The sequence below is a fragment of the Culex pipiens genome, chromosome 2 (genome assembly GCF_016801865.2).
Source record: "Culex pipiens pallens isolate TS chromosome 2, TS_CPP_V2, whole genome shotgun sequence".
NCBI lineage: Eukaryota > Metazoa > Arthropoda > Insecta > Diptera > Culicidae > Culex > Culex pipiens.
In genome coordinates, this window is record NC_068938.1 from 23,176,350 (window position 1) to 23,190,805 (window position 14,456).

Here is a 14,456-nt window from a genome sequence, read left to right on the forward strand (position 1 = left end):
ATCAATTGAAGTTGAAGATAAGATATGTTTTCTACATCGATAAATCTTAACCCTCTACAACCCAACCCCGCCTCTAAGCGGGCTTCGATTTAAAAAAATCGCCAAAAATCCATTTTTCAACCAATTTTTGATCTTTAAAAAGCATTGGAAAGAAGAACTCTTAAAATTTTAGAAAATTTTAGGGTTGGAAGTTTGACTTGTTTTATGTGACTTTGCCAATGTTTTTAAAAATGTCATTTTTTTAGGGATCGACTTTGGCTGTGTTTTTTACTAACATTTCCTATATTTTAAGTAAAAAAAAGTATGCAGTAATTTTTGTAGAGTCCCAGACTATCTCTCTAAGCATTATTTTACAACTTAAATGATAATGGGGCCATTTTATAGCAGAAAATGAGAAAAACATGCAAAAAATTTAAAAAGTGACTGTAAAACCATGAAAAAATTAGATAGGCAAAATGTAATGATAGCAGGTGGTAGAATAGGCCAAATACTACCAAAAACAAACATAAACTAAACAAGATAAATGCAAATTAAAATACTAAAAATGAAACAAGAAAAACATAAAACAAGAGAAGTAAAGTTTTTCGTAGAACAAAAGTTGCTCAAAATGACCTCATGAACACGGGAAAAATAAAAAATTTCGAAAAAAAATTTTGGGCAGTAGAGGGTTAAACTGAAAGAAGGTTTGACTTAAGGGGTTACATACATGTAAATCGGCAAAAATGTCAGAGGTTGGTTTGAGCACAAATAGAGGGTGACGAGCGGGAATTCCCGGGAAAAATTTCCCGGGAAATCGACCATTTTTGGACCTCTCGATTCCCGGGAAATTCGGTCGAGACTCCCGGGAAATATTATACTTATAAATATCGAAGCAAAATTATATAAACTAATCAGAAAATTATTTTTAAAAAATGAGCATTGGAAGTTAATGTTAGCTGTCCAAGTTTGAATAAACCAATGCTTCTCTGATCTTCTTATTCAGAAAGTTTAAAATTTAACTTGTCAAAAATTCCAATAACTTTAATTGAGAGAAGCCAAAAAACTTGGACCAAAAAATTTATCTAGATGCATACTCAGCAGTTACACCCCAAATCTAAAGTTTTTAAACAATATTTTTATTTATTATTTCTAAGAGGGAAAGCTTTTTCAAAATAAGTTTAATTTTCATATCCTCTATCGAGCATAGAAACCCTCATAATCTGTTTTTTTATGTCCCTAGGGTAATTTCGCTGTATCAAGGTAATTTTCTTTTTTGATGTCAATAAGTCATTTTGTGTTTCACGTCATCCTCAATATTCAATTATATTTAAAAAAAAAAAACTCTGTCAATCTTTGTAAAGTTAAGGTCCACCAATTGAGAACATTCGGATTTTCCTGATAACTGTAAATATTTCTTCAATGAATATTAACAGTTGACCTTAAAAAGGAAATAAAAAACAAGTTTAAATTGATGTTTTGAGTGGTTGTTTATCATATTGCAAATATCTAGATACTGGGAAATTATATATAAGCTTTTTTTTTACTTCACAAAAAACTAATAAGAAGTTCATGCAACAAGCTTGTGAAAATTTTCAAAAATCACTAAGTGCGAATAAAGATTCGTTAACATTTTAAACTACAATTTTGAGTCCCAAAACGCACAAGAAACGATCTTGTATTTGCAGATTCAGAAAAAAATCAAAAGGTCGATATAGTTCCTCAGATAAAGATTATACTGAAGTTAACGTTTCATAGAATAAGTATGAATTAAATGTAAATTAATTGATTGAAAAGAAACAATATTATTATAACTTCCTTTTTAAATTATTACCACTATTGAAATAGAAAAAAAAAACTCCCGGGTCCCGGGAATTCCCGGGAAATGGCAAAATTCAACTCTCGATTCCCGGGAAATTGAAAATCTCGAGAATCGTCACCCTCTAAGCACAAACTTAAACTTTTTTTTAAATCTTTTTTCAGGACATTAAAATATGTATTTTCAACTGTTAAGAAAACAAATTTGAGGACATTTGGTTGTATCATTGCCGAGATATAGGTTTTTGAAGTTAGCAGTTTCAAAAAACGGGTGCCACGATATCTCAACACTGCTTTGACCAAATCGGCTCAACATTTTGGTGAAGATTCGTTAAACCGGTCCCGTGTGCATGACGAAGGCCGATTTTCAAAAAGTTTATTTTTAAAAAAGATAAAAATATTTTTGTGTTTTTCATATAAAAAATCGAAAGTTTTTGATTTTTGTATTTTAAAAGATGCAAAATTTCAAAATCGGGCTTCGTCATGCACATGTCTTGCGAGTCTTCACCCAAAATGTCAGCCAATTTGGTCCATCCCATTTGCGTATGGCAAAATTTTCAGCTAAAATCGCCTGTAACTTACTTTAATCATGAAATATCTTCATGAAACTTTCAGGAGTGATAGAAAATCATCTTTTAAGTTGATTTAATAAATTTTCTGTAATATGTTTTTTTTTGATTTTCTACATGTATGTAACCCCTTAAACTCTAATTTGCATCGGTCTAAACTTGAATGTTGACTTTGAAATGTCCTTTCAGAACTCCTTAAAATAATTGCAAAAAAAATGGCATTTAATATCAACTATCAAAACATTGTTTAAGAAATATTTGAAATATTTTTTGTAGCTCTTTTTTAATTTTTTGCGCCTTTTCTGTTCAAAACATTTATCTGCGATTTTTTACTGACATAAATATTTTGTTCAATTTTGTCAGTCTCCAACTACGCCAACTTCTAGGTACGGCGCTGAAATCTGGAGCAACACGAGAAAAAGGCTGATAAGCCAATCGGAACAAAACTCGAAGTGTTTAACAATAGCTTGCTAGCTTTTGGCACAATGGGTTTTATTGAATAGTTACCTGTTGGCTCGGAATTTGCCAAATAGTTCTAGCTGCCAGAATGCTTATGTGCCCTTTTCAAATGTTGCTCCAAATATAACACTCAAGAGCAATTCTCTACCAAAACCGGAAATGGATTTTATTTGTATTTTTTATTTGGCTCAAACTTTGTGGGGGCCTTCCCTATGACCAAATAAGCTATTTTGTGTCATTGGTTCACCCATACAAGTCTCCATACAATTTTGGCAGCTGTCCATACAAAAATGGTATGTAAATATTCAAACAGCTGTAACTTTTGAGTGAATTTTCTGATCAATTTGGTGTCTTCGGCAAAGTTGTAGGTATTGTTGAGCATGAAACATTCGTGAAATTTTCCGATCTTTTCGAAAAAAATATTTTGATTTTTTTTAAATCAAGACTAACATTTTAAAAGGGCCAAACATTGAATATTACGCCCTTTTGAAATGTTAGTCTTGATCTAAAAATTTTCAAAATATTTTTTTCGAAAAGATCGGAAAATTTCACGAATGTTTCATTCATTAACATTGAAAATCGGACCATTAGTTGCTGAGATATCGTCATTAGAAAATGGTGGGTTGTTTTGGTGAGATTTAGAAAACTTCAATTTTCGTGTTTCTTTTTCTTAAAGCGGCTCTATCTCAGCAACCCGATGTCCAATCTTCAATGTCTCTTAGACAATTTTATAGCAAATTTTCTGAACTTTTCAAAAAAAATATTTTTAGAAATGGTCACTCATGGTCACTATTTTTAAAAATCGAAAAACTGCAAATATTTCGCTGAAATCAAACTTTCGGTGGCTATATCTTGAAAACGGAGCTTTTTATCAAAAAATCTGTTAGGTACTTTTTGGTTGCAAATTCAATTTTGCATTAAAAAATAATGTCAAACTTGTTTTTGCAAAAAACTTTGATTTTTTCCAAAAATCACTATTTTTTCAAAAAATCATAACTCGGCGTCAGATTTTTTGACCATGTTTTTCTATGGCTCAAAAGTTGCGGATTTTGTCCCCTAAAACATATCAAAAAATCTCGAAAATCAAAAAATATGTATTTTGGGAATTTGAGTTTTAGTGAAAAAAAAGTTGATTAAAAAATCTGCAAAATTTTTTTTCCGTGTACCTATTTTTTTCTCAATAGTCCTCAACAATACCTACAACTTTGCCGAAGACACCAAATTGATCAGAAAATTCACTCAAAAGTTACAGCTGTTTGAATATTTACATACCATTTTTGTATGGACAGTAGTCAAAATTGTATGGAGACTTGTATGGGTGAACCACCCGCATAAAAAAGTACCATATAAAAACTTTTTTTCATATGGTAATTGAACTTTAAACTATATTGTTACTACCATTTCCAAAAATGTTTGACTACTATTTAAGAAATGGTATTTATATGGTTGGCATGAATTTTTACTATCTCACAAATGGTTTAACCATCTGGCATAAGGGTGGTTAGCAATGGTAACCTTAAAAAACTCAGTACTATTTTCGTCAAAAAACTGTTTGTTGTATGGTAATTAAATGGTTTAAGTACTATTTGGCAAAAAGTAACTTTAAATCAAACAGTTCACTAATAGTTTAATATAGTTAAATTTTAATTTTGGGAAATTGAAAAACGATTTCACAAATAGTTACCATTTCTCAAAGTACACCCAACCGGCGGTCGCATGATTGTGATACATGGCGGCATGAAAGTATATCAGAATCTGCATGAAAACTGTCCTCATGCATTTTTTGCGATATAGGGGTATGACATTTTTGCCCGTTGCCGACAATTATCGACATTACCGACGGCAGATTTATTGTATTGCAGAAAAAAAATGTTAACAGAACGAGAGTGAACCATTAACTTCTAGGTTGCTGATCCGACACGCTACCACCGCGCCATGGACGCTTGATGTATGATGAGGTACAGAGCGCAAACATAATGTTCTCTCTGGAGTGTTGCTCGGGGACGCGCCATCATTATATGTGTTGGTGAGAACTGCAGATCGCTGACGTGTTTACACGCGGGCAAAAATGATCTATGGGCTTGCTGCAAAAAATGTAATAAAATATTACATTTTCTGCAGCAAATTCACTGTTGCAGATTTTGAGATATATTTTTCCATTGGGTGTATCATTGTATGATCCAATATGGTAATCAAATGGTAATTTTTTATCCGGGCAATGACACAAAATAGCTTATTTGGTCATAGGGAAGGCCCCCACAAAGTTTGAGTCAAATCAAAAAATACAAAAAATAAAAATGGTCGAATTCGGCCGATTTCGTAGAGAGTTGCTCTCAAGCAGAGAAAGAAAGGTTTCACTGAAAAATTCAATTCAAAGTTGTTTTCGGAATTTCAAATATTTAATATTGATTACGCTGCAAAATTTATGTTCACAGCACTCTGCGCAGAAAAATAACTTTTATTTTCATTTTAGGGGTTATTTATCTGAATTTATATTTATGTTTTAGTTGTTATTTATTTGAATTATTTTGCAAACCATACGAGTTTCCAAATACTGAAAAACAACATAATTTCATGTTAAACTTTATATAAAAAAAAACTTTTTTAAAGAAATAAGCATATTTGGGACCATGAACCTCATGGAATTTGGAAAAAGTCTCCCTAATCTTCGATGTAGGCATACAAAAAAATAATAAATAAAATGCGAAGAATACCTCATCTTTGATAATTCCGAAGGGGCTACCCATAAACCACGTGGACAACTTAAAATAGGGTGGTTGGTTTTGGGTATTGTCCACGCTCCATGAAAAAAGTATTATTATTTTGTAATTTATCCAGCAGGGGAGAAATTTCTAATAAAAGTGTTCACATGGTTTTTGATTGTTTTATTTTTATTTTGGGAAAAGTAATTTGAGATTTTCTGTACTTTGATCAACAGTTTTCAATGTTTTAAAAAATTGAGTGCATTGAATTTACAATCCTTAATTTGAATGCATTTCATTTTTTTCTGAATCAATAGTTGTTCTCACTATTTCAATTATCAATAGTTAATATTTTGATAAGTTATGTTTAAAATGTACCAAAATTTCATAGTTACAAGTATCACAGAGGGTTTGTTCTGTTTGTGATGTTTAATACTGACACAACAAAATTTGCGGAATGTTAATAAACAATTGTGTAATATTGACTCATGTGTTTGCGCAACTTTGTAATTACTTTTTTTATCAGTATAACCTGGTGATGACTATCAGTAAAAGGAATCAACTTTAGTAAATCAGCCCTTATGCTTTTAAACGACAGCAAAATGAAGTATCAATCAATCTACCTGGCATTTTTTTCGTTGGGATTTTCAGAAGCGGTATGCGAATCATATAATTGTCATTAAAAAAAACAAAAAAACAAAATTATAAATTTTTCAGCGCTTCACTAATCTCGGAATAGAGGAGTTTTACATTAAAAAGTGTGAAGAGAAAATTGTTTACACCACAGACCATGGCGAAATTTGTGACATGCGAAGTTTGGAAGTCGTAATGGACACGGAGGAGAATAAAAACTATATCGGTTGTGTTTTCCGGGAGCTTGGATATTTCAACGCGAAAGGACAATTTGACAAGCAGGCCCTCATCAAAGACTATCACCAGGCTGGAGTAAAAAACAGAGACCAAGCAGTGTTGGAATCGTATCAGAGTTGTATGCAACATTACGGTCCCACAACGAATCCGATGAAAATTCTGGACTGTGTGACCCAGGATAAGGACTTCCCCAAAGTGATGAACGCAAGACGTGATAGGAACTCGAAATGGAAACCGGACTGGATGGTGGCGCATTGTGGAGCTAAAAAATTATTTTGAGGAACTTCTTACAATTCCACATGAAATGTCTACGTTTTTCGTTAATGAATCAATTTTGATCTAATTTCACAGTTTTTATTTAATATTGAGCGAATAAATAAAATAAAAATAAAGAAACTTGCTAAAAAACCCTCATCTGTCATCATAATTCAGTTCACTTCTTTGGGCCTCCTCGAGCACCACCACCCACTTGCCACGTTGTACTCCTCCGGTCCTAACATTTCGCAACGCAACCCGTCTCCACCGTCGTCTAATGCGCCCTCTGGGGGACCGACGACCAGGCGTTTTGTTTTCCCGACCACGGCGACACATGTATGTGGCCATGTTTTGAAACGAAAATTTATCACTTCATTCTCCAGAAAATGTGTAACTGTTTCTTAATTACATTTGCGCCGACTCCGCCGTCCTGGGCTGAAGGAGAGAAAAAAAAGAGCGGCGGACCTCCTAAAACGGAGAAGGTGTCCCGGAGGCCGCCAAAGTCGCTGTCGCGGCGATTGCGCAAAACTAGAAACTCCGCCGTGGCGTGGAGTTGTGTGACTTCAGCCCATATCTAATGATAACATAAAATATTGTGACGCAGATCGGGCTAGAGAGCAGCTGGGGCTGGGGAGAGACCCCAAAGAAGAGTGAAAGGTGTGCGTCGTCGCGGCCGCCCGTTGAAGTCCTGCGGGCGACAGCTGTACGTACTATTTTGTCGATAAATTTGTACTACAAGTCCCAGGTTACAACGCCCGGAGTATCGGATTGCGCGACTGCGCTTTGATTTCAGGTGTTTTTCACCTGGAGGGCCCCCAAGTCTGGTATCGGCGGTCGGTGAGCAAAGTGAAGGTGGAGTCGACATGACATCGCGGCTAATGATAACATTCGAGCCGGTGTGACTTTATGACGATAAATTGGCTGGTTTGCGTGAGAAGTGCGTAAACGATTGCAGAGTCCCGATGGCGTCGAATGATCTAATCACAGAGTCATAGGTGCGCCGACGGACGTTGCCAGAGGGATTAATGAGTAATTTTCTTAACAAATTAACGGTTGATTTTATTTGAGTTAGGACTGGCCTGGGGTGACTGCCAGGCAAGAGTCATTGATCTCTGTTGAACGTGTTTAGATAAGTAGTATTTTGCAGTTATTTTAAATTTAAAAATATTAGATTTCGTCGTTTTGAAAATTGTCTATCCATCAAATGTTTTTTTTAAATCTAAAATTAGGCCATTACTATTCTGCCCATGATCGCATAAATGTCCCATATGCATTTTCATCACTTTTGAGTTATTGATGCAGTTTGGTTCAAAATCGTGTGCTCTTTCAAAAGAGCCTATAACATCCAGTACTTTGTTCTAGATATCAGGAGGAAATCCTGTTTTTCCGTGAAAACTTAACACGTAGCCTTATGTGTGGGACAAACTTCCCTTGCGTTTTTCTCAAAAATCGACGAAAATTGCCATTTTTTAGACCACCCTAACACAGCACAGGTCACTCTTATGGCCAAACAAAAAAAAATCGGGTTATTTCGGCCAGGGAACCCCCACACAAATTTTGAGCCCTATACGAGCACTTTAGTTCTTTTCCATGCTGTTTTCGTGAGGAATTGCTGTATAATTCTCATAATTTATTGACGGAGAATTTGTTGATATTTAAAATAATATTTTTTTCAGCTTTTGTGAAAAATGTCAAGCGATATGGATTATCCCTGCACAAATTATTGCGGATGCGACGAAATACTTTGTATAAAAATCAGACATTGAAGCATTAACATTATAGGTTTAATTAATTTTTATTTCTATTTATTACAAAATTCTAAAGTAACAACTGCTTCAATTGAAAAAAAAAACTAATATAATTTCATGGTGCCCAAAATACCGTCCCAAGTAGCACTCATAACTTGTCGACTGTTGAATAATAGTTAGACAATTGTTTTTGATAAACATGCGAGAAAAAATTTGAACATAACTTAAATAACAGTTTATTTCACTGCTTGTATAACTGACATATGTAACTATCGTGTTTTGTGCCACAAAAGTGTTAAAATACAGTCAACTTCACTCTTTTCCAACTTTAAAACACAACATAGGGAAAATTATCACCTATTTGGGAGGTTTAGCACTCGCTCCTAACTCCATCCAATTTGCTGATTTACACTGTTTAAACAACTTATTTTGGAACACCTTCGATAGAAACTTGCTTGCTCACTTCCGTTTGAGGTATTTATCACTTGATTTCAGTCGAAAACGCTTTTTATGAGCTGTAATTAAACGTCAAAATGCTGATATGCCAAGATGCTGTTCCCTCATCTGCAATGTTTTCCTCGAAAACAGTTTGTTGAATAAGAATAACATTGCACTGTTTGTTTCACTGCTTATCTGACAATGTCATGTGACGGCATCTTCTGAAAAATGGGCGTGGCCAACCATTCTATAAATAACCTTAGGTTTTCTCGCTTTGTTACACAAATGTTATCGGAGAATAGGTTAAATAACTGATAATCAACAAACATATTCAACTTGACATTGCGTGTTGTTAGGTGGTGTAAATTTGTACGTAAGGTATTTAGAGTTTCAATAATGTTTATTTATCGAAGATTGCAATAATTTTAATTGTTGAGCGATTATTTATAAACATATCGCCGGTAAAAGCTACAAAAAATATTAGCTTACGGAGTTCATGATATTGAAAACAACAAATTAAAATCACACCAATTTTCAATGTTGCTCCGTGGTACGGTAATCGAAATGAATGTTGAAACGGTTTGTTATAACAAAGTTACATAATGGAGTTATAAAAACTGACTTGAAACAAACTTATATAACTCAATTTCCAATGACAGCCTTTTCTGGAGTTAAGTTGTATAGCTCACTGCTGTACAACAATGCTGACAGCAGCCTTCTTATTGACGTTTAGGCCAGCTTGTTTACTATGAAGCCTCGTGGGGAGATGTGGAAGCGCGCCTGGACCTGCCGTGGAGATAACAACAAATCGTCGAAGTCATCGAATCGAATCTTGGGAAAGACGAAGTTCATCAAAAAAGGAAAATCTAAAAGTTCGCTATCAAGAGGGTTTCACAAGAGTCACAGTTAGAGAGCGCGAAAGGATTGTTTTTTTTTTTTCATAAAATTTCATTTTTTTTTCTAAATAAATCGGGCAGAAACAAGCGTACCAAAATAGTCAGAGATACTATTCTTATTGGCATCGTCGTTGATTGAAATTCTAATAAGAACTGTTAATTTACATGTAAGTTGGGTAACGGTTAGACAACTGTTTTCAATCTATCTTTACTTTTCAGTGTGCGCTTTGATTTGACAGCACAGCCGTTAACCACGCCCCCTTTTTTTCGTTGAATCTCTTGTTAGCTAGCACAGTGTTGTCAAATACATTTGTACAACTTACTCTGATAACTTGCATCTTATGCTGGCAAGTTATACAACAGAAAAAAGTGCGCTTTTTCCAATGCACAGGAGTTGTAGAACAAGTTGTGGTAACGAGGCCGATCGGTTATACAACCAGTTAGGAAATACGTTTATCTGACAAAGTGTGTTGCTTGGGGTTATTATGAAAAAAATATGCAATCTGACATTTTGGGGTCTATCGATTCCTTACACCATAGGGCACTGTGTTCTTTGAAAAAGTCGGAAATAACATTTTAAAATGGCTGTATCTTGAGAATTACATCAGCAAACTTTCCGAAGCTTTGCCCAGAGATACTTGACAGTCATATGAAGCAAAATTCGTCATTATCTTGAAATGCATATTTTTTAAAGTGCTGAAATTGTTTTGATTTTATAGATTTTCTTTGAAAAAGTCGGAAATAACATTTAAAAATGGCTGTATCTTTAGAACTACATCAGCAAACCTTCTGAAACTTGGTCCATAGATACTTGACAGTCATATGAAGCAAAAAACATCATTATCTCGAATTGCATATTCTTTGAAATGCTAAAATTGCATAGATTGTTTTAGTTTTCTTATTGAAAATCGGATGTAACATCTTAAAAGGGCTGTATCTCGAAAGCTACATCAGCGAATGTTTTTATTTTTTGCACAGAGGTGCCCTATAGTGTAAGGATTCGATAGAGCCCAAAATCTCGGATTGCATATTTTTTCCTTATAACGGTATTTTGAGCACCGTAATTTCGATACATTGCAGTGGTTTTTAATTTCAAACTGATAAATTCAACCAGCAATCCAGTAAAGACCTAAGCCACAGTTCGATGAACTACAAGAAAATCCCATTCTACTTGACTTTAAACATGAAAAATGCCTTTACTAGGATCGTTTGTAACCTTTTATCCCCTTTTGTGGTGCTGAAACGTCGGATAATTTAAAATAAACTCTACTGTTTTCTGACCGATACGCCGAAAAAGCAATCTATTAACGTGGAATAGAATAGATATTTTGATTTTGATTCATATAATTTTACACAATGTGTCACAAATGCAAATATATTATCTTAATCAAACAAATAATTTATATCTCCCAACCCCGCAAGCAAATAACACTTGGCGTGCCAACTTTCTCTCAAGCCCTAATCAAACTTGCGTGTGGGTGGCTAAACTTATTATCAAGTTGATTGTGAAAATTTCCCTCCCGGTATCAAAAGCACACACGTGGTACAGCCCGACCGCCCAAACTGCCAAATGCTTAGTCAACAGCCACCGGCGCATTTACAGTTGCAAAATTGAAATTAATCTCAAGGTGAATTAAAAAGTCGTGCGCTACGAAAAATTGGCCCTCGTGGAAAAACCAATAACATTTCCCCCCACTCCCTCAAGTTGCGGGTGGTTTTAAACCTTTACAATTCTATTATTAATCGGCACACATATATGTAGCACTTTTTCAGGCTAATCAACAACCATTTCTCAAGATCAATTGCTGACTGTGGTTTTGGCGGAACTCGTATTGGTCTACCTGCTCTGATTTGGTCCAGGACTGCTCCACACAGGTAATAAAAATAATAACAATAATCAAGTAAAGCCCCGGCAACGGGAGGAAAAATCACGGCCGTGTGCTGTATTGGTGTGCATGGTGTACGTGTGCAACGACGACGACGACTACGACTTGAGCAGCAACAATCAAACGTGGAATTTAATGAGCCCGACATTAAAGATCATTAGTGGAATGGCCAAGGGGGTGGGTAGGTGAGGTGAGCGGGCTGGCTTTGAAATACACCTGACTTTGTTTGGATTTTTCACGGCGGTGCACTGCCTGACGGCAGTTTATTCTCGCGGGACGGTGGGTGGGGTGGGTTTGGTACTAACCGCGAAACGCTGAATGGAACCTCTATCGTGGCCCGCTGGCTGAGTTGGGCGGGTCGCGGAAACTTTACGGACATGCATGAGCATAGGAAGGGGACGTTTTAAGGGTGGCATGAAACAGGAACTGATGAGTATCTGTGGTTACGTTATTTATGAATAACCTCTTGTCAAGAATACTAAAATAATAATGTTAACTATATTAAACAAAGTTTAAAAAATTATTCCCATTTTTTTGCGACACTGTTTAGCAACAGCTTGATTCTTTTCTTAATATGGGAGTTGGCTTTAAGCTTTGTGGAGCTTTTCCAATAAACAAATGAGCAATTCTGCCTCATTTTTCGTTCATACTTATTTGGAAAAGGGCCAAACCAAATGACATCTAAATTAACAAAAGTCAGTATGTTCAGATCTAATCTAGTTACATTGTTGTTCAGTTATTTTAAACCTTTATTTACATTAAATGCAAAAACAAGATCTGCGAAAAAAGCTTTATTAAAAAATAGTTTTGACATACTTATAGGGATAAAAAATACATCCTTGAGGCTTGTTACATCAAGGACTGAGATGATGGATGTTAATTTTCTGTAAAATTGTTTTGGTTAAATATTGAACTTAATTTGTTTGAGCTCCTTTTAAAATTTAATGAATTTTTTGTTCAGAAAACGACTCAACACGTCCAAACAATCAAAAGATTTCGAGTTACTAAGATACAGGAAAAATATAGAATTCAGTAACTTCTTAGGTTATTCCAAATATTTAAAAAAAATCATGTTACTTTCTTAAAAAGGCCCCAATAAATCAGGGGAGATATTTCTACATTCATTTTATCTTAAAAGTGTTGAAATTATGGCTTTAATTTTTTTTTCATTCTTGACCTCGGTCTGAGTCTGAAGTCGAAATACTTTGAAAAATATTTGTCATGGTCTTAAAAGTTTATGTCACCTCAAATTCGGGCTGCAAAATCAGAGGACCAAAAGACATATTTTTTCAAAAAACTTCAAAATTTCAATCCCAATGCAAATGCAATTAGCTGTAATCAATTTAAAAAGCATTCCCCTGCGTTTAAATTAAAATCATATTTGGGTTTGTTGTAATAGTATGGTACCGCACATTTATTTTCGCTAATTTTTTTTTTTCGTTAAATCTTACATTTTTTGGAAAGTGATGATTGCAAAACAACTGAAATAGTTTAATATGCAATTAAAAACACTTTTTTCAATTCAAATGTTAAGAATATGGCTTTTTTCAATTTTTATATTTTTTTGTCCCTTCCTCGACCCCGACAACAACCGTTGGACAATTTTTTTTTATATTTGCATCGGCCTCATATAAAAGTTTAGATAATAAAAAATTAAAAAAAAACAAAATCTTCTGTTTGATATCTTTTGCAAATATTTTAAAATTTATAAATGTTGATTAAAATCATTAATTTAAATAAGATTTTTTTTCTTACGATGGTGAGTTAAGCTTTGGAATATTGTTTCAAAACAAATCTTTTTTTTTTATAAAAAATGAAACTTTTGAGTTCTTGTCTGGCACTTAAGTCGGCTTTAAAACTGAAATCAAAATTATTGTATCATTTTTTGTAGTATGTTATTGATTTTCTACCCTCGATAAAATGTTTGAATCGTTTTAAATATGTGGCAGTTACTTTTATTCACTGTTGTTGGTTTGATATTACTAAGTATTTTATGACGATATAGACAAGAGTTCGGATACTGAAAATTATAGCCTTATAACAAATATCGAGAATTGGGCATTCTTATTCAACTCACTCGAGATAGGATAAGATATTCATTATTTGGGCATTTTCAAAAATATTTTCAAATAATGAAATACAATCACTTTTTCTTAATATATTTTTAAGGAATTAATTTAAAAGTTTGAATGGTTATAATTTGCTAAATTTTTCTTCGATTAAGTTTACTGATCAAAATAACGATTTTTTCATTCTTTATTATAGAGTTTTATAGAATATAACGAAATGAATAAAATTGATATAAGTGTAGAAAAAATTTTCGTTTCATTTTTCCATCAAAAATATTGATTTGACAGCATTTTGATCATATTTTAACTATAAATTTTATCCAATATTTCAGAAGCTAAACAAATGTTTTTCATGTATTACAAAGTAGGCCGACATACCGCGGATATTATTTTTTTTTAATTTTAAAATGTTATAACTTTTGTTGTTTCCAATCAATGATCAATGATTAATGATGGAACTGTTTTGAGCAGTTCTCTGATACTTCGGGCAACAATTATTGTTTTTTTTTAATTGGATGAAATTTTGTGTGTACCAATGAAGTAATTTTGCATCCTTAGTTCGTCCATAGAAGTTTTCACACAATTTTGGCAGCTGTCCATACAAATAGACTTTTAAAATAATCAAAAATATATATCTAGAGAACGGATTTTCTGATCGTTTTGGTGTGTTCGGCAAAGTTGTAGGTATTGGTTAGGACTTCTGGAAAAACAATTTTATCCAGATTTTTCATTCGATTTTTTACACAAAATCATTTTTGTGCAATATTAAA

At 33.8% G+C, this 14,456-nt stretch overlaps 1 protein-coding gene across 1 annotated transcript; it reads left to right on the top strand.

Annotated features, from left to right (window-relative positions):
• The first annotated feature begins 6,099 nt into the window (after window positions 1-6,099).
• Window positions 6,100-6,797, top strand: LOC120422408 (uncharacterized). Its single transcript, XM_039585825.1, has 2 exons — window positions 6,100-6,180; window positions 6,242-6,797. The coding sequence occupies exons 1-2, from the start codon at window positions 6,106-6,108 to the stop codon at window positions 6,671-6,673; spliced, it is 507 nt and encodes a 168-aa protein (XP_039441759.1). The 5' UTR covers window positions 6,100-6,105; the 3' UTR covers window positions 6,674-6,797.
• The last annotated feature ends 7,659 nt before the right edge of the window (window positions 6,798-14,456 follow it).